General features: G+C 40.4%; 1 protein-coding gene across 1 annotated transcript in view; it reads right to left on the bottom strand.

Moving 5' to 3' along the window:
* Window positions 1-24,861, bottom strand: part of SHOC2 (SHOC2, leucine rich repeat scaffold protein) — a 54,757-nt gene extending 29,896 nt beyond the window's left edge. Inside the window, exons 1-2 of the mRNA XM_019502796.1 lie at window positions 23,923-24,861; window positions 8,568-8,705 (exon numbers count right to left, since the gene is read on the bottom strand). Coding sequence (XP_019358341.1) covers window positions 8,568-8,705; window positions 23,923-24,625 — 841 coding nt within the window. The 5' untranslated portion in view covers window positions 24,626-24,861. The remainder of the gene's footprint in view (window positions 1-8,567; window positions 8,706-23,922) is intronic.
* Window positions 24,862-27,324: the final 2,463 nt, after the last annotated feature.

Here is a 27,324-nt window from a genome sequence, read left to right as displayed (position 1 = left end):
GGGGGGGGGGGGAAGAAGAGCGCTCACCCAGCCCGCAACAGCTCACCAAAACTCCCTGTGTGGCCCATGGGCCCAAATAATTGCCCACCCCTAATCTAAGGGCTTCAAAAGAGTTGAGAACTAGTATTCTACTGAATGTAGCAGAGTTTGGGCAGTCTGCAAAGAGACTAATAGGTATATAAGCCACAAAACTGTGTTTTAATATTCTTAAAAATATTACTGGTCTGGATTAGGCACAGTGCACTGCAGGAAGAGCTCCCTACCCCATACTTACACTTCAGATTTCAGTCACTAGAGATGTCAGTCGAACAGTATCTACAACCACTGAGCAGCTTCACAGAGTTTAAGTCTCAAAGGGAGCATCAGATGATCTATGGTAATCTGATCGCCTGCATGATCACAAGCAAGCAAATATCAGCCAGATACCCCTATATCAGTGGCTCTCAACCTTGTTAGACTCAAGGCACCCAGCCATCGTTTGACGCAAGGCACCTCTTGAAAAATGCTTGCTCTTAGCTGTCACTTGTTTTTGAACTATGGAAAAAATAAGAGAGTAATCCTTCTGTTGCAAAGACCTCAGGAAGACCACAAGTCAGAATGAGTTTTAACACTACGGATTCCTATTTGACATCTCTGGGCATACCTTGTGAATCATATTTGCATGCTTAACAGTGCCCCAGCACCGCATGGCATTCCACGGCAGTTTGATACTTTGATATACGTATGGCATCCTGGCTGAGACTCTCTGCTCTATATTAAGCCCAAAGACTTTAGCTGCACTAAACAGAAAAAAAACAAGGTGATGCCAAAGCCCACCGGCCTTGCAACTGCAAGGAGCCAATTAAGTAAGATAGAGGATGCAAGCAGGCAAACCATGCCCTATGCCACAGAAGAAAGAAAAAAAAAGAATACCCAAGGTCCCTTCCCATTTAATCTAAGGAAAAATTCCTTCTCCAGATCTGGTGATCAGTGCAACCCTAAGCATGTGAACAAGACACATCACCCAGCCACCTAAGAAAGAAGGTTCTCTGCACTTGACCTTGGGAGTGGTGGTCAACCCCATTCATTGTCCTGTGGCCAATCTCAAATACCTCCAGAGACGGGGGAAGAAAGAAAAAGAGAACCCAGGTTATACGTCCCAAGGAAAAAAAAAAAATTCTTCGGAAACCCTGCATGGAACGAATAGGCCCCGAGGCATGCAATGGGATTAAGACACCCTTAATCCAAGCTGCGACTGTTCTGAGCATGCTACAGTAAGGGAAGCAACACCCCACGAAGAATGGGAGTTCAATTTATAGGTTACAAGGTCAAAAGGTACCATCACAATATTCCTACTCACACTTCTCCACCTTGTGTAAAGAACAAAAAATTTATTTCAAAAGGTGAATTAAAGCAAATCCTTTCCTTTAATAGTCGCCCTGTCTTAAATTAATTTCCTCCATCAAATTTGTTTTATTTCATGTGATACCCACTCCTTGCAGGAATATGAGTGGGTTGGGTTTTGCTTTCTTCATATTTGACAAAACAATACCACACACGCCAAGTTGCACCTTGATTGTTATGTATGTATAAACTGATCTCCATATCTAAATGCAATCTGATAACACTATAATTGCTAAACACATTAATCCTAGTCCCTCATTTAACAGAGGGAAGGATTTGCAAATAAAATGTATTATATGGGAAATAAGGAACCTTAAAAACACGCACACATCAAACCAATGAAATTCTGAATTAGTAAACCACAGTTAAGACCAACGAAGTGAAACCTAATTTATACAAAAGATACTACAAATATATTGAGCATGTAATATGCGTTTGTTCAGCTAAAACAGATAAAATTTAAATTTCCTCATGTATAAAATTGATGATAATATATTCTACTGAAAAAAATATCTTAAATTGTGATGTTTCATGGCAAACTGACAAAATTCAGGATGGCAACTTCTTCAATTTTCAAATGAATCATTGAACTATACAGTACTAATTAAGCTGTTCCTGGTATTTTTACCTCTTGGTCCATTTTTTTCCTTGTTAACATATAATATGCTATATTTTCTGAAGTGGAAAAAAAATCTACTTAAATAGCTTTACTGAGAAATGATAAATACCTAGAAAGCAATGTAGCAAAATGGCAGATGCGTGCCTGATGTGATAAGTGCACGTGGAGTTCTTTTCCCCTTCCCTCAATTTCTTCATAGGCTCATTTCATTTCCCCAATTACGCTGCAGGGATTAATTGTATATTTTAGCTAATGAAAAAACAGTTCTTATGGCAAATACTGAGATACCATTTACTCACTTGCCAGCTGCAGTACAAATCTTTCTGGCAACCAGCCGAACTATAAATTCAATTTATGTTCTGCACAAGTTCATTTGATAAAAATGTAATTTCTAACCCACACACTTGGAAAACTTTCCAACTGAAAACCTATGTACTGCTGTCTTCCTTAGCCTCTGGACATTTTTCAAGTCTTTACGTTGGCTCAAAACTTTTCCAAACATCAGCACGGAAACAGATATTACTCCAGTGAATTTCACTATTACTCAGAAACCAGTTTACAGCAACGAGATGGACCAGAAACAGTCATTTCATTCTGATTCTGTTTAAGGATGCAATAAGGAGGTAGATAAAGAGGACAAAACCAAACATCTCCACACTGAACAGTGGAAAAGGGAAGCTCCCCTTTGCAGGCAGCCAGCGAATGGGTATAACACCATGCTTGTTAAATGCTAGCAAAATCTGGTAAAAAATACTGAACCCCAACAGGTTCAGAGACAGTATGATGAGCAGATCAGGTGCTGCTGACTGGGTCTCTCATGAGTTCATGGAAACGGGACCGGACTCGACAAGATGCTGAGCACTCTAGCCCAATCAAATAAAGCATCTAACTGTGTGCTTAACCCCAAGTATCTGAACAGTCCAACCATAACCAGTATGCATGCTTAAGTGCTTTTGCTCAATCAGGGCTAGAAAGATCAGTAACTAGCAGTGACACTTTGCAGATCGGCACAACCACACCGAGCAATGACGGTCATCCAGTGAGAGCGTCAAAAATGTTCTTTGCAATTGTTCACAACTGATGCAAATGAGACCTTTCTGGTGCAGACTGTTTAAGTGTTCCACTTTCAATTCTCAACAACATTTAATTAAGGTATAACCATAAGTCTGGGGTAGAGGCAGGAAGTAGAAGCTAAAGGCATGAGGAGGAGCCTGGAGACCCCAGCCGCTGATGCAGCCAGAGCACTAGGGGGGGAGCAGCAGTAGGGTGAGAGCCTAAGGGCAGCAAATTAGCACCCCCCCCCCATGGGCTGCATGTATCTGATGGACAGCCATAAGGACAGCTGTCCATGGGATCACACTGGTGTCACACTAGACAAAGTCCCCACTGATGCATTTCTCTGTATTTTTAAGGAATTATTTTGGAGTATCTAAAATGCATTACTCTGTTTTTCCAGTTGAAACCACTGTTGCACTAAAAACTCATAAATAAGACATTTCATAGAATCATAGAAAATTAGGGTTGCAAGGCACCAGGAGGTCATCTAGTGCAACCCCCTGCTCAAAGCAGAACCAGTCCCAACTACATCATCTCAGCCAAGGCTTTGTTGAGCCAGGCCTTAAAAACCTCCAAGGAGGGAGATACCACCACTTCTCTGGGTAACCTGGTTCCAGTGCTTCACCACCCTTCTAGTGAGAAAGTTCTTCTAATTATACAACCTAAACCTCCCTTACTGCACCCTGAGCCCATTGCTTCTTGTTGTCATCTGCCACCACTGAGAACAGTCCAGCTCCATCCTCCCTGAAACCACCCTTCAGCTAGATGTCATAGACATTAGGGCTGGAAGGGACATCAGAAGATGCCAACGGGCAGGAAGTCAGCTGGGGTCAAAGGACCCCAGTAAGATAAGCTAGTTAAAGCTTGCTATTAAATCCCACCCCCTTAGCCTTCTCTTCCGCAGACTAAATAAGCCCAGTTCCCTCTGCCTCTCCTCATAAATCATGTGCTCCAGCCCCCAAACCATTTTTGTTTTCCTCTGCTGGACTCTGCAATTTGTCCATATCTTTTCTGCAGTGGGGGGCCCAAAACCGGACACAGAGCTCCAGATGTGGCCCCACCAGTACAGAAAAAAGGAATAATTGCTTCCCTTAATCTGCTGGCAACAAACCTACCAATGCAGCCCAGGATGCTGTTAGCCTTTTTCCACAGTAAGCGCACACTGCTGGCTGCTATTCAGCTTACTGTCCACTGTAACCCCAGGTCCTTTTCTGCAGCACTGCTGCTTAGCTAGCTGGTCCCATTTGATTATGTATAGCTTGATCATATCTATACATAAACAACTGGAAAATGATGAAATAGGCTTGTTACTTTAAAAAAAATGCATTTTGAATTTCTTTCCCAAATTTTAATGTTACCTATTCGATTTCTCTTTCATATTATTTTAATACACTAAAAAAATAAGAAGTCTGCAAACAGATCTCTAGTTAGAAATGGATTTACTTATCTTTTCAAGGGTAGATAAATTTAATGTACTTTTTAAGGACACTATTTTAAACTATCTTGCAATCAGATGGCTAATTTATTTATATATAAAAGCTTTGCTCTGTTTCTCAAAGGTCAAATAAATCATGAATTTTAAAATAAAATGTTTTTTTCTTTACTTAATTTAGGTACCTCCAGGAATGGGCAAGATAGCCATATCAATTGTATCTGTTAAAAAAAATATATAAATTAAAAGTAATTAAAAGCTTATTTTTCTCAACCTTTTCATCAGAAATAAAAATATTTCTTCAAAAGAAACTCGGAAACACTAAGAACCTATTGTATTGTGACTTTAATTTTGAGCCTAAAAATTCACTCTTTTGCTTTATGGCGCTTGGAACGTTATGTTGTTTCACAAAGCATATTTTTCTTACAGGAAGTGATCTAATATATAAAAGTACTCTACTATTTTCAATCAACAAAAATACTGATATGAAAACACTAACTCAATATCTACAAAGCAAGACATTAGCTCACTTCCTGACAAGTAATATCTAAATTGCCATTTGTTACTGTATGAAAGCCTGTGATTAAAAGAAACTTAGACATGTTTCTTGAAACAAGAATCACAGGCTGCTACACCATGAATAAACTGGCTTTGTTACCTCTTTAATCACTGCTGGTACACAGGCCCTTCCCTACCACTCCCATAACCCAGCAATACAGCAAGATCCTTTCCCTTCAAGGACTCGCTACTCCAGCACAGTTCTACCACTACATAAAACTTTCTCTTACTATTTAAATACCTTGTAGGTCACCAGGAAAGCCGTCCATGATAAAACCAGGTGCAGTATGCTAACTGGGTAGTGAGCATCTATTTATGAGAGAACAAACCAACATGTAAAAACAAAACCTGACAAAAGTTCCTTTTATAAGCAAAACAGGATTTCACATCAAGCTGTTCTGAGGAAATTAAAGACAGGTCTAGCAAAAGTGACAAGTCAAACAATACTTTCTATAATAGATCAATGCTAAATTAAACACTGTGTTTATGATCAGCAGATGTGTTTGGTCGGGGTGGCGGGGGGGTTGTAGACTAAGTTTGACTGAATCAGTGAAACTTCAACAGTGCTCATACACCAAACAAGCTGGAACTTGGCAATACGTGCATGTTGCAAGAAACACTCATCGTGGCTTGCATCAAGTGGATGTCAAAGTGAAGAGAGAAAAGAAAAAAAGAGAGAGAAAGGGACTAGTGAAAGAAGAAATATGCAAAAGTCGGAAAGAAAGTTCTCCAGCTTTATTAATAAACACAGAAGCCTGAAATAATGCTAACCAGATTTTGGACTCCCAGGTCAAAGTGATTCACCCAGTTTATTAATCTTGGTGCTGAAGTTACCTTACTGAATAATTCTAGCAACTAAATAAGCTGTAATCTAAAAATCAAGCCACAACTCGCTTTAATGTTGAACCAATCTGATGACTAAGAACTGTGCCAACGCTGCTGAACTAGCTGCGACCGACTCTGTGCAACGTGCAGAATGTAGGTTGATCATTATCAATTGCTGGAATTTATTTTCTTCCAAGTATTTAAGTTCCGATTGCTTGTGAACTATAGTTCATATGGTACACATACTGCATTCTGAATTACATACATCTTCTAACAGAAATGCTCAAATATAATTGATACTGCCCGATAAGAAAGAGAGATGTTTTCCAGCAGCTCAAAACTATAATCTGACTTCGGTGGTTTGTTGAAATGCAAAGCAGTGATGTTCTGTTCAGATAAGCACAGCGTGGGTATAGCTGTATGTTTGGGGTGGGCAGGGCCATGGAAGGGCTACCAGCATGTCTTGAAAAGCTTTAAAGCAATGCTGCTAGAAAACAAAATATCACAAAAATGCAAAGACAAACTGTCTCTACCTGCTAAGAGTTGATTTACTGATAGCAATATTATAAAGGTGACCCTAAGTTTTCAGTATCACGATTTACAAGTCTCCAAATTATTTCAACTGAATTGTCAGTTCAGGAAGTATTGAACATGACAGAACAACATGTAAAACAGAAGGTCTTATGCCTCCGAATGCTGGAAGCTGCAATGGAAGAGGAGCAGGAGTGGGGAGGAGGGAGACATGCCCTGTTTACCTTCCCCTTGAGCATCCACACTATCCCCAAGTGAGACAGGTCTCTGTTACACAACGATGGCGGGCCTAAGCCCACCAGAAACTATAAACCCCCCAAAATAGCTAGAGAGAGGCCACCAAATGTGCAGTTCCTGTATAATGCACCCCCGCCGCCGACCCCCAGAAACCAACTGGTAGAAATTAGGATGTACACGTATGACAGAAATATAGATCCATACAGGTCTGGAAATTTGGCAGTTGGGGGACCAGTGCCAATATTAATTATCACAGCTCCATTTAATTGGAGCAATTTTTTTTCATAGTTCTCTAGATAAGCCACCTATAACCATTACAAAGAGTTTCCATCTGGCTGGTAAAGGCATAATGAAGTGCATCTCAAATACAGCTCCACTCAGTAGTCATTCTTTATAGTAAACATAGTAAAGGCTAAAGAAAGAATGAAGAGATCCCTTTACTTGTGCTTGTTCTAGAGATAAGCCTTATTCCAAACGCCGGAAAAATCACCCAAAAAATTGAAATGAGAAATTTCAGTGAAGACTATGTCAAAAGATGATTTTTAAAAACATCTAAGACTGCCTTCTGGAATTGATATGCATCAGTCGAAAGATTTTATACAGACCGTAGAACTTTAAATTTACTGAGGATGATAATTAAAAGAATATTTTCTTGTAAAAAGTGGAAAAACCCAGAAGGCAAAGTTCGAGAAACAAGCAAAGAAATGCTTAAAAAAAGAGAGATAAACCTAAGCAGCTTAGTTAAAACAAGAGTAATGCCTGCACTCATTTTGGTTCAACTTAAGTCAGCTAGGATTCATTCCAAACTCAGGCAGAACAAGCCATTTGTGCACTGCAATAAGGATGACAATACAGTTTAAGTTAAGGGGATGAAACTTTCTCCATTCTGTATCAAAGCAAGATTGTTTCACACAATATACTTTCTGGTTCTTTTCCTAGATGAACTATACAAGGTTCACGCTACGAGGTTTCCACCCTCTCACTTGAGGGATTATTCCATAGCCTACAAGTCTCGCTGTAGGCACATGTTCTATCCATCCTCATTTTCCTGTCTTCTCCTCAGCGAAACACTGAGGCATGGTACCTAACTTTGTTCATTTCAGCTGAACTATTCATGGTCTTAAAGTACTTTTGGATATCATGGAGTCAAAAAAAAACAAAAAAAACAAAAAAAACCCAACAACAAACCAACCATGGGGGGTGGAAAAAAAAGGTGGAGCAGCGCACACACAAGCAGCACACACTGCTGAAAAGCAGCGCTAGGCCACCCAGAGTTGCACTGCAGCTGCTGACCAGGCTCCGCAGGGCAGAACCACCACTGATGCAGCCCCGGGAGGCCCCCAGGACCCCAGGTAAGGCTGCTGGGGCCAGCCCAGTGCTGGCCTCAGCCCCCCATCCCACCTGGGGTAACTTACCGTGTGCCAAAGCACATGTGGCACAGGCATTCCCTGGGGACAAGTAGCAGAGGTGCAAGGTACACCACTGCTAGTTGTTCCCAGGGAACCAAACATCCACACTTGTCTGGACATGCACTAAGTGGCTTTTAGGCATCTAAGTCGTTAACTACAAACCTACTCCAGCCTGCTCAAATCCCTGGAAAAGCTAAGACATCTACTTTTGTAATATGCATTCTTCCTATTCTTAACATGCCTAAATCACAAAAAAACCAAGGACAGGAACCTACCCATCCTCCCTCCGCCTGGTAAGAAGATACTCCCCAGGGTCATTAGAGATGGCTTTAATATTATTTCCCATTTGTTTGTCACTTGGAGCTTTTGATAATGAAAATGCATTGAACAGGGCACTTGTGCCTTCTGTCGTTATAGGCTACATGAAATTCATTCTTAGATATACTGTTTTTAGTGGTCAATGCCTTAAATATTAGGAAACAAGCATTTTCCCCCTCCCAAACTCCTTAACACATACCTATAGTTTCTGGCAGGTCCAAGAGTTCATTGTGCTGCAAGTCAAGTTTGGTGATCTGCGTGCAATTCCCAATCTCCTCTGGAAGATGTTCAAGCTGATTGTGCGCTACATCCAGCGTTGCAAGGTTACACAACTCACCTGTAAAAGCACAAAACCCCTAATATATCAGACATATTTTTAACACTTTGGGAGATATATATAAATGATCAGATATGTTCAGCTATGATTTTAAAAGAAAGTGTTGTGCCACCCTTAAGTTTTCAGATGAGGAATCAGCCATAATAGGATAGCAATCTAAATCAGTCAGATTCAAAACCTCATCAGCAGCATCCCTGGAACGCACAGTTAAATATAAAGCATAAATTCCCAAACACATTTCAACTATCTGTGTACATTTTGATTTGGAAGAACAAACTCAGGAATGACATGAGCAGTAAAACAGCTAAGTATTATGTTATTAATTGCATCTCTGAGGCCACCAGAAGTGGAAACATGGACGTTGAACTGAACTCTAAGAAATCCCACTCTAATTTTACAGTAAGCTACAAGAAGATAAGGGCACCTAGACATTTTTTCAGAGTGCAAAGAACACACAGCTTGGGAAACAAAATAATACTAATTCTTTTGCTGAATTCTTGAGCTGAAAAACCAAGAAAATTATTTGACTGCTAGTTCAAAGTGGCAGCTTGTAAAGTTAAGTTTCTAAAGTTTAGAAATCTGTCCCTACAGACTAATATATTTTAAATAATCAAGTACAGCTAAGAATGCAAGGTTTAAATAAAACCACAAAACTGTGCGTTAAACCCCCCCCAAAAAAAGTCTGGATGATTTTCTGACTTATATCTGCTTTTAACTAGTAAAACTACAGTTCTGGCTCACATTTCTATGCAGGAGATTATCCTCAGAGACTTCTGCCTGTTTCTAAAATGTCATCAGCAACACACAATCCAAAGTTTTTAAACAGTTCTGGGTTCCCCCTACCCCCCCTTTGTTTCTCTGGAGCTGAAAGTAACATAACTGATTTTAACAACTTCTACAATGAGGTCAGTGTTTTTTTGCACAGCATCACTGTGTGAATAACACTTTGGGACCATGGTGAATTCCTACTGCAGAGAAAACAGCTATTTTAGGAGTACACCCTGCAATGCTATTTTCACTTCCTTTTTGAACTCTCCCCCTGCCTGGCACAAAAGGTCTCTCAGAAGAACTACCTTGGAGTAGGCCTTGATATCATGCACTGCACCACCTCTTTGATTATTAGGTCATGGGTGACATTATTAGGATAAACTGTAACTGACATTAAAATGCCATTAAATTTGATTATGTCTCCTTAGGACTATAGTAGGGATTTGTCTGAGATACAAAATGGCAGAGCAGACTTTCAAAAAAAGATAGTGAAGTGAAACACATGCCATCTAACAAAAGTTGTATTACTCTGCAATTCTCCGTTTGCTCACAAGTATTGATCTTATGCCCTTCACAGCTCTATCCTGCTCGGTGCTACATAATGCGTATGGCATTTCGGCACCAAATCCCATCTGTGTTCACCATGCCATCAAGCATGGAAGTGCTCACAGTGCCCCTACGCTCCCCTCTCTCAGGTCTGCATTCCACCTCGCATTCATCAGAAGCAATCTCAGAGAGAACGGGCCTCAGATACTTATGGAATATAAACAGCAACCCAACAAAATAAAGGAATGGGAAACAGGAAAGAAACTGGTTATGCAAAAATTGTGTCATGCCACCCATCAGATTTTTGGGAGCCTGTCTCCCCACTGGACTACAGGGATGTAGGATGCCTGTTTTATGGGGCAGGAGAAATGCAGCGGTGTGGCAGGGAATCATTTAACACTTTGTTACACCATAACAAGACACCTACAGTGACCTATGAATCCTGGAAGCATCTTAAGACACGGATCTACCACCAGCAAAATTCTTACCTGGCATAAGATTCAAGTTCCAGGAGACAACCTCAAGTTGGGAGACCATTCCTTTTCCAGGAAGGCCCCTAAGTCAATGACTATATTAAATTCAGCATACGGGACAATTCCCATTTCTCAGCAAACTCTCCAGAGCCAGAAGTAGGCATGAAGGGTCCAAAACATCTGCTAACCTTGAACATTCACTTGAACCTCTGCAGTTATTTTCATGCAACTCCCTTCCTTACATCTACTGAGATTTTTGGCAACAGTAAAGCTTGGTTGCAACAAATGTGTAGGCAATTCATTGTGCTTGACACGGCTGTCTTGTATCGTAAAAAATATTTGGATTTGAGGGAGAAAAATTAAAATTCAGTGTTTATTTAACCGACCGTGGGACAGCTGGCCTCCGACCTGAAGGTCTGTGTGAAATTAAGCACGCTGGTTATATTTTAGGCAGATTTTTAGTTCAAGTAATGACATACGTAGCAGACTTATTTTAACTAAACATAACTAAATCCGAGGTTGGTCAAAAGTAATTATTAGATTTTAGAAAGATAGCAGACTGAAACTGAAGTCATATCATGAAGTCATTAAGCAAGTTCAGGGAAAAAATGGGAGATGTAGTATAGTAACCATACAGTATGACAATGCTATTTGGTCGGGAGTTTCACTCTGTACACATCTTGTTCTCAGGACGTGTGTGTGGTGAGAAGCTGTCAAACCACCATGGCCCAAAATTAAGTAAAATGAAGTGAAACCACATTTTACTTTTTTTTTTTTTTTTTTTTTTTTTTTTTTTTTTTTTTTTATATAAAGGAAAGCTGTACACACACAAAAGTCTTTGGAGCGTTTTGTTCACCGTTGTCCTACCATTCCAAGCTGACCAGAAATTCAGCAAAAGCAAGTGCCTGACAAGACATGAAAGGAAGGTCTTCCTGAGCCACAATGGACAAGGAAAAAAATTCTCCCACAAGGCAGGGTTTCTTACCCAGATGGGAGAAAAAAAAAAAGAGTGAAAGTCAACTGCTTGTGTCACTGAGAATAGTGGTGCAATTACACTAGTCAAGATGAAAAAAATATCCATCTTCAAGGCACACAAGTGATTTACCAACTACAGTAGGACAGAGTACGTGGACCTGCTGAAAGACTTGTAGACCAGCGGGACTACGACTAGTCAACAGTCATAATGTGGGCACGTTCAACTAAATGCTGTAATCTGCTTGATGAATACAGATACTATCTAAGAGTATTTTTTTCAAAAGCATAAGACAAAAGGGATAAGTCAAGTAAACAGTCATTATGAAAAATAACTGTTGGTGATAAATATTTCCTAGCACCAAATAGTCTTTTGCACAGTTCTTTCTTCTGAGGACAGGAAATGTAGTTATGCCATTTGTTTCAGTAGCAAAAAAAAATTAAAATTGCAGCAATGGTCCCTCCCTGTACTCTCAGAAAGAATTTCTTGTGGCCTGAATGGTGCCCAGTGAAGTGAATATTAAGTTTATTAAAACACAGCATTTTTGCCTTACTATGGGGGGGGAAAAAAGTAGAGCAGAGCATCAAAAATTTGGTACTGCTGAAAAATGATGCTTTCCTTCAAGGAAAGGTCCTGGCAGGAGATTAAGAAAAGAAGAGCTGCAAGATCTGAACTATTCACGGAATCCATATTTTGAGAGCTAACATTTGTGGGTGCTCTCATGTGGTTTCTGGTGTGTAAACTTCAGTTGACTTTGTGGAAAATGTTCGGGTATCTGAAATCAGCTGAACACAAAATGTGCACAGTGGTGATGTTCCTGGTCTGATAATCAACAATTAAAAATAAGTCTTGTGGAAAAAAGTAGCAAAGGAAAAACTGGCATTCTCCCATTATCTGGTCTGGCCAGTTCTCAAATTGCACAGAAGCCCACTGCAGAAGCTGTGATCCAGCAATGCAAACACCACAGGTAAGAAAACTTGTTCATATGAATCTCCCAAGTTGAACTGAACTCATTTTCTAACATACCTATAATAGGCAAAGTAGAACATGAACTACGTACTGAAGATGGTATTGGTGACACTGTTAGACAAATTCTAACTAGGGAACGAGCAACTTGAAGCAAAGAACGGAATAAAGTATCAAGTGATTGTCTTTGCTTTAAAAAAAATCCTCTCCTTCAGCATGGCTAACAAAATGATAACTAATGTACAAAATCATCTGTCGTTAAAACAAACAAAATTGTGTTTCTTAACTTACTTAACAGAAAAATCCACTAAGTTGGAGCAATTTTCATATAAAATGCATTATCAAAAGTGTATCGTTTCTCTACAATTAAAATGATATCTATTATAAAGCCGATTTTCAACTTCCCAAAAGCTATAGCATAAGAAAAAGGTCTACTTTTGGCAAATTGTCAAAGGTTAACTCTTGGTACAATACCGCAGTTTACAAACTTTCTGCAAGAGTAACAACCATCTCACCATCTTCTCCTCTCACCGAGGGCATGTAGTATTACAGGCACCACTGAAGAGCCAGACCTAAACACTGACTGATGATTATTAGGGACCTACTTAATTCACGATTTTGCAGCTTTTGAGGAAATGGCAAAATCCACGACTGTCCACAATATCAACTTAAAAAAAAAATTAATAAAAATAAAATGCTTGCCATCTTGCAGCCCGCCCACAAGGGGAAGAGCCGCACAAAGGGCAGTCACAGCAGCCAAGATGGCAGCCACCCTCTCATCCCTCTTCCTCCTGGGAGCCTCTCCACCAATCAGGCACCAAGGGTGGGGTCACACGCAGGGCAGCCAGCAGCCAAGATGGCAATTGCCCCCATATCCCTTCTCTCCCTCCCCAGGACCTCTCTGCCAATCAGCAGAAAGAGGCAGGGCCACCAGGAAATGCCAGTAAAATCAGTCCTTTGTGCTGCAACCAAGACATAAACATTACTTTGTCTCACTGTGAATTAAGTAGGTATCTGATAATTATATTGTTATTCTTAAAGAAGTGTCTTCATATTTGAGAGAGAAACCTTGGTCCCACTAGCACTAGGGGCAGAAGTTACACATAAACCAGTTTAAGTGATCAGAAACTGGTTTAAACCTGAAACAGAATAGAAGTTGAGTGCACACAAACCAGTGTCAAAATGGCTGAAAGTGGTTTAAGATAAACATGGCTGGAGCTAGTCTCACACTTAACGGATTTAGATCAAACCAGTTTATGAAACTTCTGTCCCAGACCCCTTCCTGATTCAAGTTAAATCAGAGTCCCCAGCACCCCAGCATTTTGCAGCCCTGGGCTGGGCTGTGCTATCTGCTCCAGACAGCAGGACTGGCCCTGCCCCTCTGTTCCCTACCTGGAGCAGTGAGGGCTGGCTCACTGGCTGGTTTATTGGCCGCTGCAGGGAAACCCCTGCTGGGGCCTGGGGCCAGGAAGGGCGGTTAAATTTCCCTTTTCCCAAATACAGAGCTGCCCTACCCTGCTAAAAATTTAGTGCTGGCTGCAACTGTGGACTACAAATCCCAGAGGCACCTGGAACCAGGAAGAGGAAGTGATGAGCAACCTTGCAGAGTCCTGCCACTGTGATTCTGGACTGCAAATTCCAGAGACCTCAGGGGCAGCACGAAGAGAAAGTTAACACACAGCCCATACTGGCTACATGCCATAGAGCCATGCTCTAGCACCCCCAGCTGCTGGCTTGAGCCACTGCAGGCATATGGCTACATTTCCTGAATCAAAAGCGAATGTCTGCTCATTTGCTTATTGGTTCAATCTTTGCAGTTTAGACTAACCTGCAAAGACTGAATCAATTCAGCCTCAGGCTTCTTGACTGTCTGTACTTAACCTAGGAGACTGGTTCTGAATGGCCATCACAAGAACACCAAAAATGTATTATCAATCATTTGTTTACACATAAAAACAGACCATAAGTGTTAAAACCACATACATGGACAATACACACTAATACTCATAATAAGGTAGGGAGAAAAAGTGTGTGTCAATATCAAATGAGCTACATTATCTCCTATGACAATTCACACATTGGGAAGGAAATATTCTTGGGTTATAAACATGATTTGCAATGTAGTCCCTTTTCTACTCGATTAACTCTCATGACTGTTCACTATCTGCCTATACTTAACCAGATTGAAGACTATGAAATCCTTTACTACATGATAAATCCTAGACCAGATGACACACCAAAAGGATAAAGAGTTCTTGTTGGACAGCACAAAGAGAAAGAAAATGCAAATTGCAAATATATGTGAAATCTATGCACTCTAGCATTAATTAATGCTTTATTTAGGGATGCATCAAAATGTCTAGCGTAAAAAGTTATTTTTAAAGTAAATAAAATCTAAATTCACCTGTACTGGCAACATACTACAAATATTTTCCATAGTTTTGATATTTATTAATCCCTCACTGGGCTTTCTTGCTGCAGAATAAAGCAAAATAATCTTTAGTCTGCCTATGAAGCTATTTGAGAGGTATTAAAAGATAAAATGTCCTGACCTTAGGAAAATATTACAAAGCAATCTTAACTTCGGCAAAATGTACTTTTCTCCTATATCAGATCTGACTGCATCATTACAGCGGTTAGCAGAAGGTTCATTCTGCTTATTGCTGACTGCTGTAAGGAATAGGTAAGAGCTACCAGCTAATGCTCTTTGATTAATAAACACCCTTTAAGTAGAAAAGTTATTGATTAGAAAGCATTTAGTCTTTTAAACCAATGGTCACAATTACGTTTTGTCAGCATTCAGTGCAATGACTAGTAATATTTATATAAATATTACACCATGGATTAGTTGCATCTAGCACTCAAAAAAAAATTCAAAAATAAAAAGCATAATCCCTGCCCCCCTGAACTTGCACAAGCCAAATACATAACAGAAATTAATTATTTTCTTGCAAAAGTTGAAAATCTACCCCAGCCACCCTTCTACTCCCAAGCAACTCCATCTTTATTCCACACTAAGGGCTAAATCCTATTTCACCTTAACACACTTAAGTGGTGCTTATGCAGCCATGTAAGAGCAATTCTTAGCACTCATGTGGGCTTTTATATTCTACCTGTGAAGGAATTGGGTCACCCAGGCCTGCATACAACTGCCCAAAATAAAACCTAGGAGGAAGACCAGATAGATCAACCATAATGTGACAAACTATCCCACTATGGCTTAGCCGCTTTGTCTAACAAACAGATCATATATGGTCCAAAAGAGGCTGTCACAGGCAGGGGCCAGGACTGAAGGTCTCCCCACTTCTAGGGCAGCATCTCTCTCACTAAGCCACCCTCCCTCCGGGTCTCTCTTCTCTTCACCTCTTGACTGCCCGGTGGTTAGCTTCAAAGGAGGACTAGAGAGTGCTCCATGTAACATGTAAGCTATGGGCTGGTGATTACAGCAATATGCTCAGCAGTGGAAGATGCAGCCTCAAGCCCTTCTGAATAACAACACAGATAGATCTCCAGCTTCTACGGTATGTGCTGTAACCACCAGTCTACTGAGTTAAAAGGTAGAAAGATCCACTTCCTCCTCCTCCTCCAAGGTCAGCTGCTCATGAGAATTTTTCTCCAACAAAACTTGCACAGCATCTGAGCAATGCATAATCTGCATCTGAGCAATCCTATTCTACACCTGAGTATCTGTGAGCACAGCGCAGCCTTCTAAGCATGGACCAAAGAGAAGCACATGACAGCCAGAGCTACACACATGCAAATAATCTCTGTGCAAGTACCACAACTTGCTAATCTCTGATTTGGAGGCTGGAACAAGTTCAGGGAAAGTGCAAGACATACACGTCTGCATCACATGCCCCTCCAAATTGGATGAAAATAGGACCTCGCATGCGTGGCTTGTCACTTAGCCAACTTATGTTAGTTTGTATGGAGGTCAGCAGCCCACTCACGGCAGAAATGGCAATGGTAAAAGTTCTCGATGCTTACCCTTTCCTACAGTTCAACGGAGCGATGAGATTTGGATCCAATACGGAGCTATGTGTGTAACTTCAGAGGAGCTGCCCAAACACATCAGTGCTGCTCTCCACCCCCTCTACCTCAAGCTCCAGGCTGGCACCTCTGACCTCAAAGATATTTTTACACTGCCCACTATGGCCATGCTGTGCTTCCAGATTACTGCAGCTGGGAAGAAAACCAGGCCAGAAACGCATCTTGGTTCTTTTCCGGTCTTCTGGAATGGAAAAAGGGGGTTCTGAGCATAAGCAATACAAACTAAATCAGTCCCTCTACACTATCAGATCTGCTGAAATGAAATGAAAGTTAGTGCTGGGAGACCCCTGAACTCAGATGCCATTGAACAGCTGCACAGCATTCTGGGACAGAAAGAGGATTGCAGGCTACACCACAGTGCAGCTGCTACACCCATGGCTTCCTGTCTAAACCAGTGAAGACTGAACAGGTGCAAGCCCAGCTATTATGAGAACTAGATGCAAAGTGGCGTAAAGCCAAGGCAGTCTCAACGTCTGGGTGAATTTTGCATGGACAGGGAAGTTTTAGACGCACCCCAGGTCTAGCATGGGCAGGCTCCCACTATTGCAATCCAAAAATATTTCCCTTGCAGCACAACCCAGAACAGCTTCTCCTTAGAATAAAGACTGCATTCACAGAAAGAAAAGACAATATTTGGCGCCCTAAGACCTAGAAGCTATGCAACTGCAATTTCAACTGTGTTGAAAATTTGCTGTAGATGCCTTTTTCCTTTTAGCACACATACATGTTACAAAAGGCACCATTTATCTTTGCAAAAACAAATCTCAAATTGTTTGTGCAAGAGTTTCCTTACCAGAAACATGGAAAACGTAGTAAAAACAAGATAAAAGGAATGCACAAGGTTAGCTTAAGTAACAGACTGCAAACTGGAGTGGCTTCAACCCAAGACATTTCCTCTGGTTCTTCATACTTCTCATACTCATGGTCTGACTCACTATCACATTTGCATTCTTCCATTCTAATATTCATCTTCAAAACCTCACTAGAATGGAGGGTTTACTTGGTATGCTTACTAAACTGGAGCCCTTCTTGAGCCAGATTTCTACAATTATCCCTGGATTTTATGAGTGGGTGGTAGCCCTGACATTTTCCCAGACGGCTGACACCCAACCTAGCTAGGTAGAGAGACAATAAGCCTTTCTTAATGTTTAACTTCAGCTTTTGAGGTAAGAACAGAAGGGAACCAAAGGGAAGCTTTCAAGACATTGTTTAGGCTTAAAACAGTTTACTTTAGAGATGGAAATAAAGCCATAGGGTATGGAGAAATATAACAGTTGTATTGATATCAAAGGACACCAATGTAATCCGTTACTTCTGCGTGGTCCAGAAGCATAAGTGTACCAAAAGCAGTCCAATTTTAAATGCGTCTACTATTTCATTCACATCAAAACTGGGGAAATTTATCTAACGTATAATGCTACAGGACAACTGGCGACCAAGAGGGGAGGAACAGCAGGGCATGCAGGCGGACAGGCAGCTGTGGCCCCAGCCCCAGGTTGGGGCTCAAGCCACAGTAGCTGCCTACCCACCATCCCCTCCCTGTCAGCTCATTCTCAATTATAAGGCGAGAAGCTTTTCTCCCCACCACGTTAACTAGTCTGCTAATCACATACATATGGTATTTCTAAATTCTCTCAAACTGAAGTGTCCAAGGTGCCAAAAATATATTACCTTTCTTTTAAATCAGTTGGAATGCCAAAGAGGAAACACACGTGCCTACTTCCTAATAACGTTGGGATGATCCTCGCAGTGAAGACCAGCAAAACTTCACAAAAGCAACAGTTAAATGAGAATTATACAGAACTATTAAACAGTTACACAAGTACAATCAAATATGGATAAAACAGCACAGCTTCTATTAAAGAAAACCCTCTCCCATATCTGCAGTAATTCTTTAGGTGTGTCAAAGTAGTGGACAACTAATTTGGACTTCTGAAACACTTTCAACAAATATCCTTACAAAATTATTTTGGGATGTAGGAGGAAAAAGGAAGCAAAGACTCAGTAACTGTTTTACGGGAATTCATTTTCTAAGATGGGAATACTGCATTCACATTTGGGGAGAGGTGGCAAGGTGACCAGAGCAAGGGGTAAAAGTAGCATGTGCGTGTTGGTTTGACGCAGAGGAATCCTGACCGCAGTCATAAGCTCTCCTTGCCGTCAGGAATAATAAAAAATTTGCTTCAAGTTTGGGAAAAGGCACAACCGAACCATAACTAACTACCAGGGAATAGTCCGATGGGCTACCCAAAGGAAAACAGAGAAAGAGACATGGTGAAAATGTCGATTAGTACATTTCTGATGCTCTCCTGTAGACAGGTCTGGCAATTGGTCCTATTCAGTCTCCAAAATATCAAATGCATTTTGGTGCTTGGTAAAAAAAATACTAACATAACTATTTACAGACAACCACATGTTCACAGACAAATATTTTTAAGAGGAGAGTAGAGAAATAGTGAAGAAACTTTGTTTTTTTCTAATCAGATTTTTAAATAATCTGCCTGTATCGAGGCCTAAACTTACGACAATCAACTTAAATAAAATAGTTTTCAAGCAATATGTTTGTTGCCAAAGTTTTAAAAACATTTAACCACCGAACGATTGACCTGAGGGCAGACACTGGCTAAGCCGCCTCAACCTGAGTTTGCTGAAGTGCTAAACACAGCTTTGGACAGACGTAGCTTCTGCAGATACAGAAAACAACACTTTCTTCATTTCAACTTATTGGCTTAGCTCAGTTCATTGACTTTAAAACTAAGAAGCACTTTGGGGATTGAAGGCTAGGAGAGCTCGTCTTCCTCTTACCGTCTCTGAATAAAGCGAGGCAAAGGAAAAACACTAGTTCTAAAAGCCTGACAGACACTTTGACCAAAAGCAATTAGTCTAATTAACTAACTACTGGTAATACTTCCTTTGTTTAATAAATCAGCTTGTTTAAAATGCAAAACCTATTCTGATCATTTTTTCTTACCTGCTTCCTACACTGAAGGTAATTCTCTATTTTAATTTTTTTTAAATTGTGAAATAAAATTGCAGGTCCTTCCCAATTAGAGCTCAGCACAAATAATATATTAAGCTAGGAAAAAGGATGAATGATTCACCTTTTTCCAAAAACATACTACAAAATAGAAATTAAGAAGCTACATAACTGTGAGTTAAGCGAGTTGAAGGAATCGAGATACAGCAGGTCTTCCTTGTTACCAAAAAGTAGTGCTAAAATAACTTACAAGTCAACTAGTTACAAGACAGGACAATAAACCTCTCTAAGAAATTAACTAAAATATAAAATTAAACAAAGTATTTACATTAATATTTACTTAAATACTAATTAAAATGAGTGATTTAAAAACAAACAACCATCCTTGAGAGTCCTTCAGTCTTGATGATTCCTAAGTGCTATGAAAACTTTTAGGTGCTACAGAAATAAAACAGTGAAAAAAACCCTAAATGTGAGAAACAGCATCTGAGTGAGAAGTTGCCCCTAATTTTGCAGTTGACAATTAATTGAATTCTACAGACAGGTGCTTGGTATCTAAACACTTGTCAGGTAGAAGTTTACACATTTGCACTACACCCACAAAAATGTTTTTAATTAAAAAAAAAAAAATCAGTGGCACTGGAGAAGAAAGAGCAGGAACTGTAGTACATTTGTTAATTAATAAAATACTTCAAGTTTTGCTAAAACATCAGCGAGGTCCATCAGGTGGGATGATAGATAAATGCACCACAACCAAACTGGTCCCCGCATATCTGTCCACTGGGTCAGAATTAGCTTGTTCTAACTTTACCAGCAAAAAACTGTCACTCCCAAGAGCTATTCTAACACTTGAAAAGCAAACCAGGCTTACAGATCATTTATACTCTTGACGGAAAAGCAGGTTAAAGATAGATATGAAAATCAAACTGTTCTCTGTCTCACGCTGAGTTTTCAAAAAAAAAATCCCCTAGGGAAACAAATACTGTTGGGTTTTTTATTTCCAAAATGAATGCATGTGAAATCCATGTTTTGATAATATCTGAACAATGTTTTTGCATTGGTGATTTTCTAACTACGTATAAGGATATGGTATTAAGATCAGTGCTTAATTTTTCTTTTACATAAAAGTGAAATTTCACACCCACTTGCATTATTTTTCTTTTTAAATTTGTGCCACATTAGAAATCCATTTGGGAGTTGCAGCCCCATCAGCAAGCGTCCTTAATGAACAGATCTAGAAAAATCACAGGTGCCATCATATGACTGGAAGCAAATGTAGTATGTGGACTTGAGAACGGGGAGGTGGAAACAAACTGATGATGACAGAGACATAATCTGACCTCAATCGTTTTCAAGACTTTCAAACAAAATTTTGAAAGTGAGAATAATCGAAGATATGGAGTTAAATGGAAAATGGAACATGGTACAGGGTACAGAAAGCCAGACCTGATACCTTAAAGAAAGATAGCTAATTTTCAAGAAAAATGTAAGAGACAGCACATTTTCCAACCCGTTTTTCAGCTTTTGATGGAGTATTACATAGACTTATCTGGAAGGTGAGGCACGGTACAAAGATTGTAAGAACTCCAGACCTGCCAGAACTGACTAACAGGGCGATAACAGCTGGAAATGGAATATCAACCAAGAGGGATGCTACTGGAAGACTTCTTCAAATACCTGACTGGAGACCAATCTTCATTACTGTTTTGATTAATGACCCCAACACAAAAGGAAGGTACTAATGAAATGTTATGATAGTAAAAAATAAGGAGGTCAGTAGACAGGAGGAGTAGGATAAAGTATAGAACTGGAAAAATGGAAATGGGGTACCATTTAAAAGTACAAAGTGCAGCCATATACTTAGGGAAGTGATTATCAACCTTTTTAGACCCAAGGTACCCCTTGTAAATGCCAGCTCTTAGCTTTCACTCATTTTTTGATTAAGAAAAAATAATAGAGCAACTCTTTTGTTATGAAGAATTCAGAAAAACCACAATAGGTCACAAGATTTTTGACATTACAGGCTCCTATTTCAAGTCTCTGGGTTTACCTTGTGAATTGTGTGTAGATATTTGCATACCTAGGAGTGCTAATATTGTGTGGCACCCTGTGACACTTAACAAAACGTCACAACATCCCAGGGTGCCACTAGCACTCTGGTCAAGAATCACAGACTCAGAGACGAGTAAAAACTTCTGCTAGAAGTTGTTGGGAGTTCATTCTAGACGTTTGGAAACTAAACATTAATGGGAGTTCATTATTTGGAAACTAGAGAAGAAAAGGACCACCTTGTGCTAACTAATCAAAGGATGCCCGCGATGCCCAGTGATGATGAAGCCACCATAGTCAAAAACAGTATTACATGCTGGACTGGCATGAAGGCCATGACAATGCCCTTTCATCAAGAGGACAAAAAGATGCTGGAGCTTCATTTTTGCACCCAGCCACCTATGCCCTTTTTAATACAGCCTCTCATGATAGAATAGGAGCACTATCCCTCTGCTTCATGGAACAGGGTGAGTTTTTATTTCCTGTTCAGACCAACACGTTATAGCACACCCACTACCATATGACAACGTGGGCACAGAACGCAGGACCTTCAGCACAGCTTTCTAGCAGTTTTGCTAAATCAACTGCTCTTCACTGACAGCTGTAGTTGGCACTCCTTCCCTGTGGACAAGCCAGCAGCACAGCATGTTACATAAGCCCTGAGTTTTAAAACCACAATGCTTGCTAACTAAAGACAATTTAAATACTCAGTGTGTTCTGTGCAAAATACAGTAGGTCCGTGCTGCCTGCTTTGGCATAGCATAACACAAAATGCATGCATTATTTACATACTAATACATTAGCGTTTACCTTAAAGATTTTTCCAGTAGCACCTGCAGAGAGCTAGAAACTGAAACCGGCCATCAGCAGTCCTATAACATTTGTACATGCCCAAGTTATTCTGTGGATCCAATTTGTTTGCACTGGACGCTGCCAGTCAAATGATCAGCAGCTTCAGGCTGGGAAGTGTGTAGTGGGTACTGCTGCTATGGAGGTGAGCAATCTAGTATCCTGGATTGCAAGGGCAAACTGACAAAATGCACAAATCTGACAGAGGTCATTTAAGGATTTAAAACAATGGTCTTCCCCAACTTTACACAAGTTACTGAGGGGACCCCCCTAAACCAATTTTTGCACCCCCTAACCAGCCTAGGGGAATATTAACAGAAAGATCCTTTTTGAAAATGGGACTCAGGAAAGACTACTATCAGTGAGGCAAGGCCAAAATACTTTTGAAAATCTACATTATCTTGCTGGGATCCTATGATCCCTGCTGACCTCCTGTCCCGGGGGCAGAGGGCTGGACTCGATGATCCTCCAGGGTCCCTTCCAGCCCTAGTGTCTGTGAAATATATGAAATCTATGCCTAAATGACAAAACACAACCCTGAAAGATTTCCATCTTCTTTAAGATTCCAGTTTTTAAAATATATTAATTAGTGCCCATTTTTAAATTAGTTGACATACATGTGTAAATCCCATTAAGAACCTGCTTGAAAATCATTTCCTGAGCAAAGATGCTTTTCTGGATCAGACAGCTTGGGAGTTATAGTATCCCTGTACATAAATCATCACTTGAAAAGATCAAACTACTTCAGTACTGATAGTTTGTCTTCTTTCAAACTTTCATAAGGTTTATTTACAACCTATATTTTTTTCTTTGAAAAGAGGTATATGTTAATATACCAGTTATTTTATATTATTACAGCATCCAGATTGCTTATAATTATGGCACACAACCACCATAATACTTTCTACTGACATGCACACACTTACAAAGCCCTATAACACATTACCCAAGACCATAACATTGTTATACTATCTAAACATTTATATCCCATTAAAAATGGAAACTTAACATAAAATGCGACCTAGAATCTTTTCTGCTACATCAGATAGATCAGGGTTTCTCAACTGGTGGGACGCAAAGGTCCTCTAGGCAGGACTCGGGTCGCGGCAGCGAAACCAGAAATACCACAGCAGCTTTAGCACACTTCAGTCTGTCCCTGCGCTCGTTGACCGGTGGGACCAGAATTTTTTGACCTTATGTAGGTGGGACATAAGGTGCAAAAGGTTGAGAACCGCTGAGATAGACGATATAACAGGATAAGACAGGTCTCTTTATGCCAAAGAGCAAGGCACAACAGGGTACAACCCTTCCCCTGCCACTCTAGTTGCAAGACTATGAACCAGAGGAAAGATCTTTCTAAACTGAGATACATACATTAAACGGGTTATATCCAATGTAATCAAGTATTGCAGTAACGCAGGTGAGAGCTAAACGACCTACCACACAACACTGCAAGTTTGAACTGGGGGGAGGAATTTCATAGGTCAATCTTCCATACACGCACTTGTTTCAATTAGTGTTAACTTACAGATTCACCAGAAGCTTCTGAACAGCGTAAGTGCTTACCAATTTCAGCAGGTAGTTGCTTAATTTTGTTCTCTCGTATGCTAAGCGTGGTGAGTCTTGACAAGTTTTTGATATCCTTTTCCACAGTAGTTACACGATTAAAGCGTAGATAAAGAGTGGCGAGAGAACATAGCCTGTACACCACCGAAGGAATTTCTCTAAGTTTGTTATGCCGCAAGTCAAGCATGGCCAATTTCTTCAAGTTATCAAGAGAGTCAGGCAAACTGGTAAGCGAGTTCTCACTCAGTGCCAGTGTCACCAGATTCACGAGACAGCCCACCTCGGGCGGTAAGGACTGCAGTTTGTTACCATATAAATAAAGTTCCGTTAGCTGTGTCAACTCTTTGATAGACGATGGAAGCATGTGTATAGACCTCTTGGCTAAGTCCAAGCGAATCGCATTCTCTTCCCGGCATTTATTTAGCTCTTTGATCAACTCAGCATTGCTGGATTTTTTGCGAGCGCCTGGGGCTGGATTAGGTCGTTTTATCGTGTTGTCCACTGAAAAAGCCACCCCAGGCTGAACACTACTGGAGTCCTTTTTTCCATCTTTGGCATCTTTCCCTTTGGTCTTAGGCTCCTTTTCTTTACTCTCTTTCCCAAGCCCTCCAGACGCCTTGGCCTCCTTCTCTCTCTCTTTTGCAGATGGGACTTTTGGATCCTTCTCTTTACAGTCTTTTTCTTTTCCTAGATTACTACTCATGGCGATTCAATGTTTTGCAAGCACCACATGAAATCCACTTTTTTAATGTGACAATTTGCTGCTGAAGCTACAAGGATCCTTAAAATGCAAACAATTGGATTGAGGGAGGAGCTTCAGTAGCACAATACCCTTTTGCTACATATTGATTCTGAAGGCACTCTTTTCTAATCCTGATATTGGAAGGTTGAAGAGTTGGAGATTAGATGGTCAAATGCTCCTTACTAGAATTTCTGCAACACAGGAGAAAAAAGAAGCAAATGTTAATGTGAGCATTACTTAGTCTTAAAATATTAAGCACGTCAATAGCTAACATAGGGTTGCAGCATCAAATCAGTAACCACCCCTCTCATGACTGCCCACAAGAATCAAATCCTAACATTCAAACAAACAACATTGTTGTGGAATACCTACTCGACAGCAGAAGAACTATTCTAACCTTTATGACGAAAGCACAAATAAGTTGAACATCTTAAATATAATACTGCCTTCATTACAAGGCGCAAGTTGCGAGCCCTTGCTAATGCACAACCACAAAGTGCCTCCCTCTAAACTCAGTCCATAGAGCATAAAGTCCAATGTTAGAGCATAAAGCATAGAGCATAAAGTCCACTTCTAGCATGAAGGACTGGCTCTGCCTCACACTACAAAGTCTCCCACGTCCAACTCTGGAAGTCCTCAGTTCAAATCTCCAATGCCAGATAATATGGCAGACTTATGAACAATTCTTACCAAGTGATCTCTTCCAGCCTATTTTGAATTACAACCCTCTACTACACTCCTACATAAGACAGGACCTTGCAACCTATGACAAGGTTGGTATTTTTTGCAATACAAACAAAAGGAGTTGTAGACTTGAAATAATCATGCAACCCCCCTCACCCACCCCACAATATCTAAAAGAACATAACTCGATGCCTAAAACACAAGCAAACCTGCAACCAAGGTAATAAGGAAAACCACTCCAAAAGGCAGGTTATTCTGCAGCTATGCATTCAGAATATCTTCCATTTTTCTATAAACCATTTGATAACTGGCTTCTGGATTAGCTCTCCCTATATTCTCTACAACAGTGTCCATGTTTCGGGTCCAGTTCCAGTTTTATCCAAGCCTGTGAATTAAAGTAAATGATTCCAAGAAATATTCAGTAATTGCAAAATCCTAATCAAATTCTAAAGCAATCTTTCAAAAATAAATGGTCAATTGAAGGGAACAGTGTTTTTATCCTTCCATGTTAATCAGTCTTTTTGCCGACAAATGCAACATTCTGTTGTTTTGCATTATTTGTTGATGATGGGGAGTTTCTTAGCTTTTAACAAAAGGGCCTTGTTGGTCTCAGCCACAAAAGCTGTTTTCAATCTTCTCACCACCACCACCACCTTAGGAACTACATCCCCTTTCTGGTGTTTGATGTTCTCTATTAATGTTACAATGACAGAAAAAATAAGTGATATATACTTAAGTTACTCAATAAGAACTGAACACATCAAAATCTTACAGGCAGGCTCATCCATCTATATTTTAAAATGCATATTTGCATACTTATGCATAGCTCTCTTGTGCACGTACACTATTTTTTAAGCCAAGAAACAGTCATTCATATTAAAATAGGATCAGAGATTAGATGGCTAAACCTAAAATTACATACTGGTTAGAAGGCAAATATTTCCCTACTATTCTGCAGATCATGGTATCTAATAACAGAGCTGTGAATAAAACTCTGAAGACAACTTCCAGGCCTCTGCTGTAACTTGTTACTGCAACAGCATCTCGTGTGCGTGCGCACACACAAGATGTTCTTGTAATCTCTGAAATTGGAGTTTACAATGCCTTGGAGAACTCGGATAAAGGGTGTTAATATAATACTTGGCTCCATCCAATTCTGTCTGTATACAGTATCTCATATGACACCATTAAATGACTTAACACTTACTTGACCTTGTCTTCTTTTAATCCTTTTGCAGGTGTTCTGTTTGATTTTTGGGGTTCTTAAAGAAATACACAGAAGAATCAACTCTTAACACAAACACTGGTAACCGCCTCCAACAGTTTTTTAACAAGTCTCTGATACAATTTAATGCCAAACTACCATACTTTTCTATTGTATATTTAAGACGCATCTTTTAAACTGTTCAAAGTAGGGGTGCTCAGTCTTCAACCAGCCCACCAAGCCATGGCAGGGCTCCCCACCAGATGGGGAGTTGCAATTAAATACTGCCACCTCTTCCATGATGCCAAATTCCAAAGCCCCGTACCTGAGCCAGGGCCGGGCCACCTTTCTTCCCCACATTTGGCCAAGCCAAGGCCGGGCCATGTCTCCTTCCACCCCACATAGCCAGAGCCGGGACACGACCCCTTTGCCTCTGCGGGGCCAGAGCCAGGGCTGGCCCACGCCCCCATACTGCCCACGGGGTCAGAGCCACGCAAAACACTCAGAAATTGAAGATTTATAGTACAAGCCATACACTGAAATTGTTACACTTATCCACACCGTGCACAATTAAAACAAAACAAGAGAAGATTAAAGATAAAAGATAAAGCACACCCACACATTTACCTCATCTTCCTCACTTTCTCAAGGACTTTTTAAATTGGGACTGCAGTTTTCTGCTGGATGTACAGCAGACCTTCTCAGACCTTGCCTCTCTAGATTAAACATTTCTCCTGTTCCAAGAAAGAGCTGCCATGACTACTTCCTGGAC

The sequence above is a fragment of the Gavialis gangeticus genome, unplaced genomic scaffold (genome assembly GCF_001723915.1).
Source record: "Gavialis gangeticus isolate Ggan-Ray unplaced genomic scaffold, GavGan_comp1, whole genome shotgun sequence".
Lineage (NCBI taxonomy): Eukaryota > Metazoa > Chordata > Crocodylia > Gavialidae > Gavialis > Gavialis gangeticus.
The sequence above is the reverse complement of the archived record's forward strand: the minus strand, read 5'-3'. Positions and strand labels throughout refer to the sequence as shown.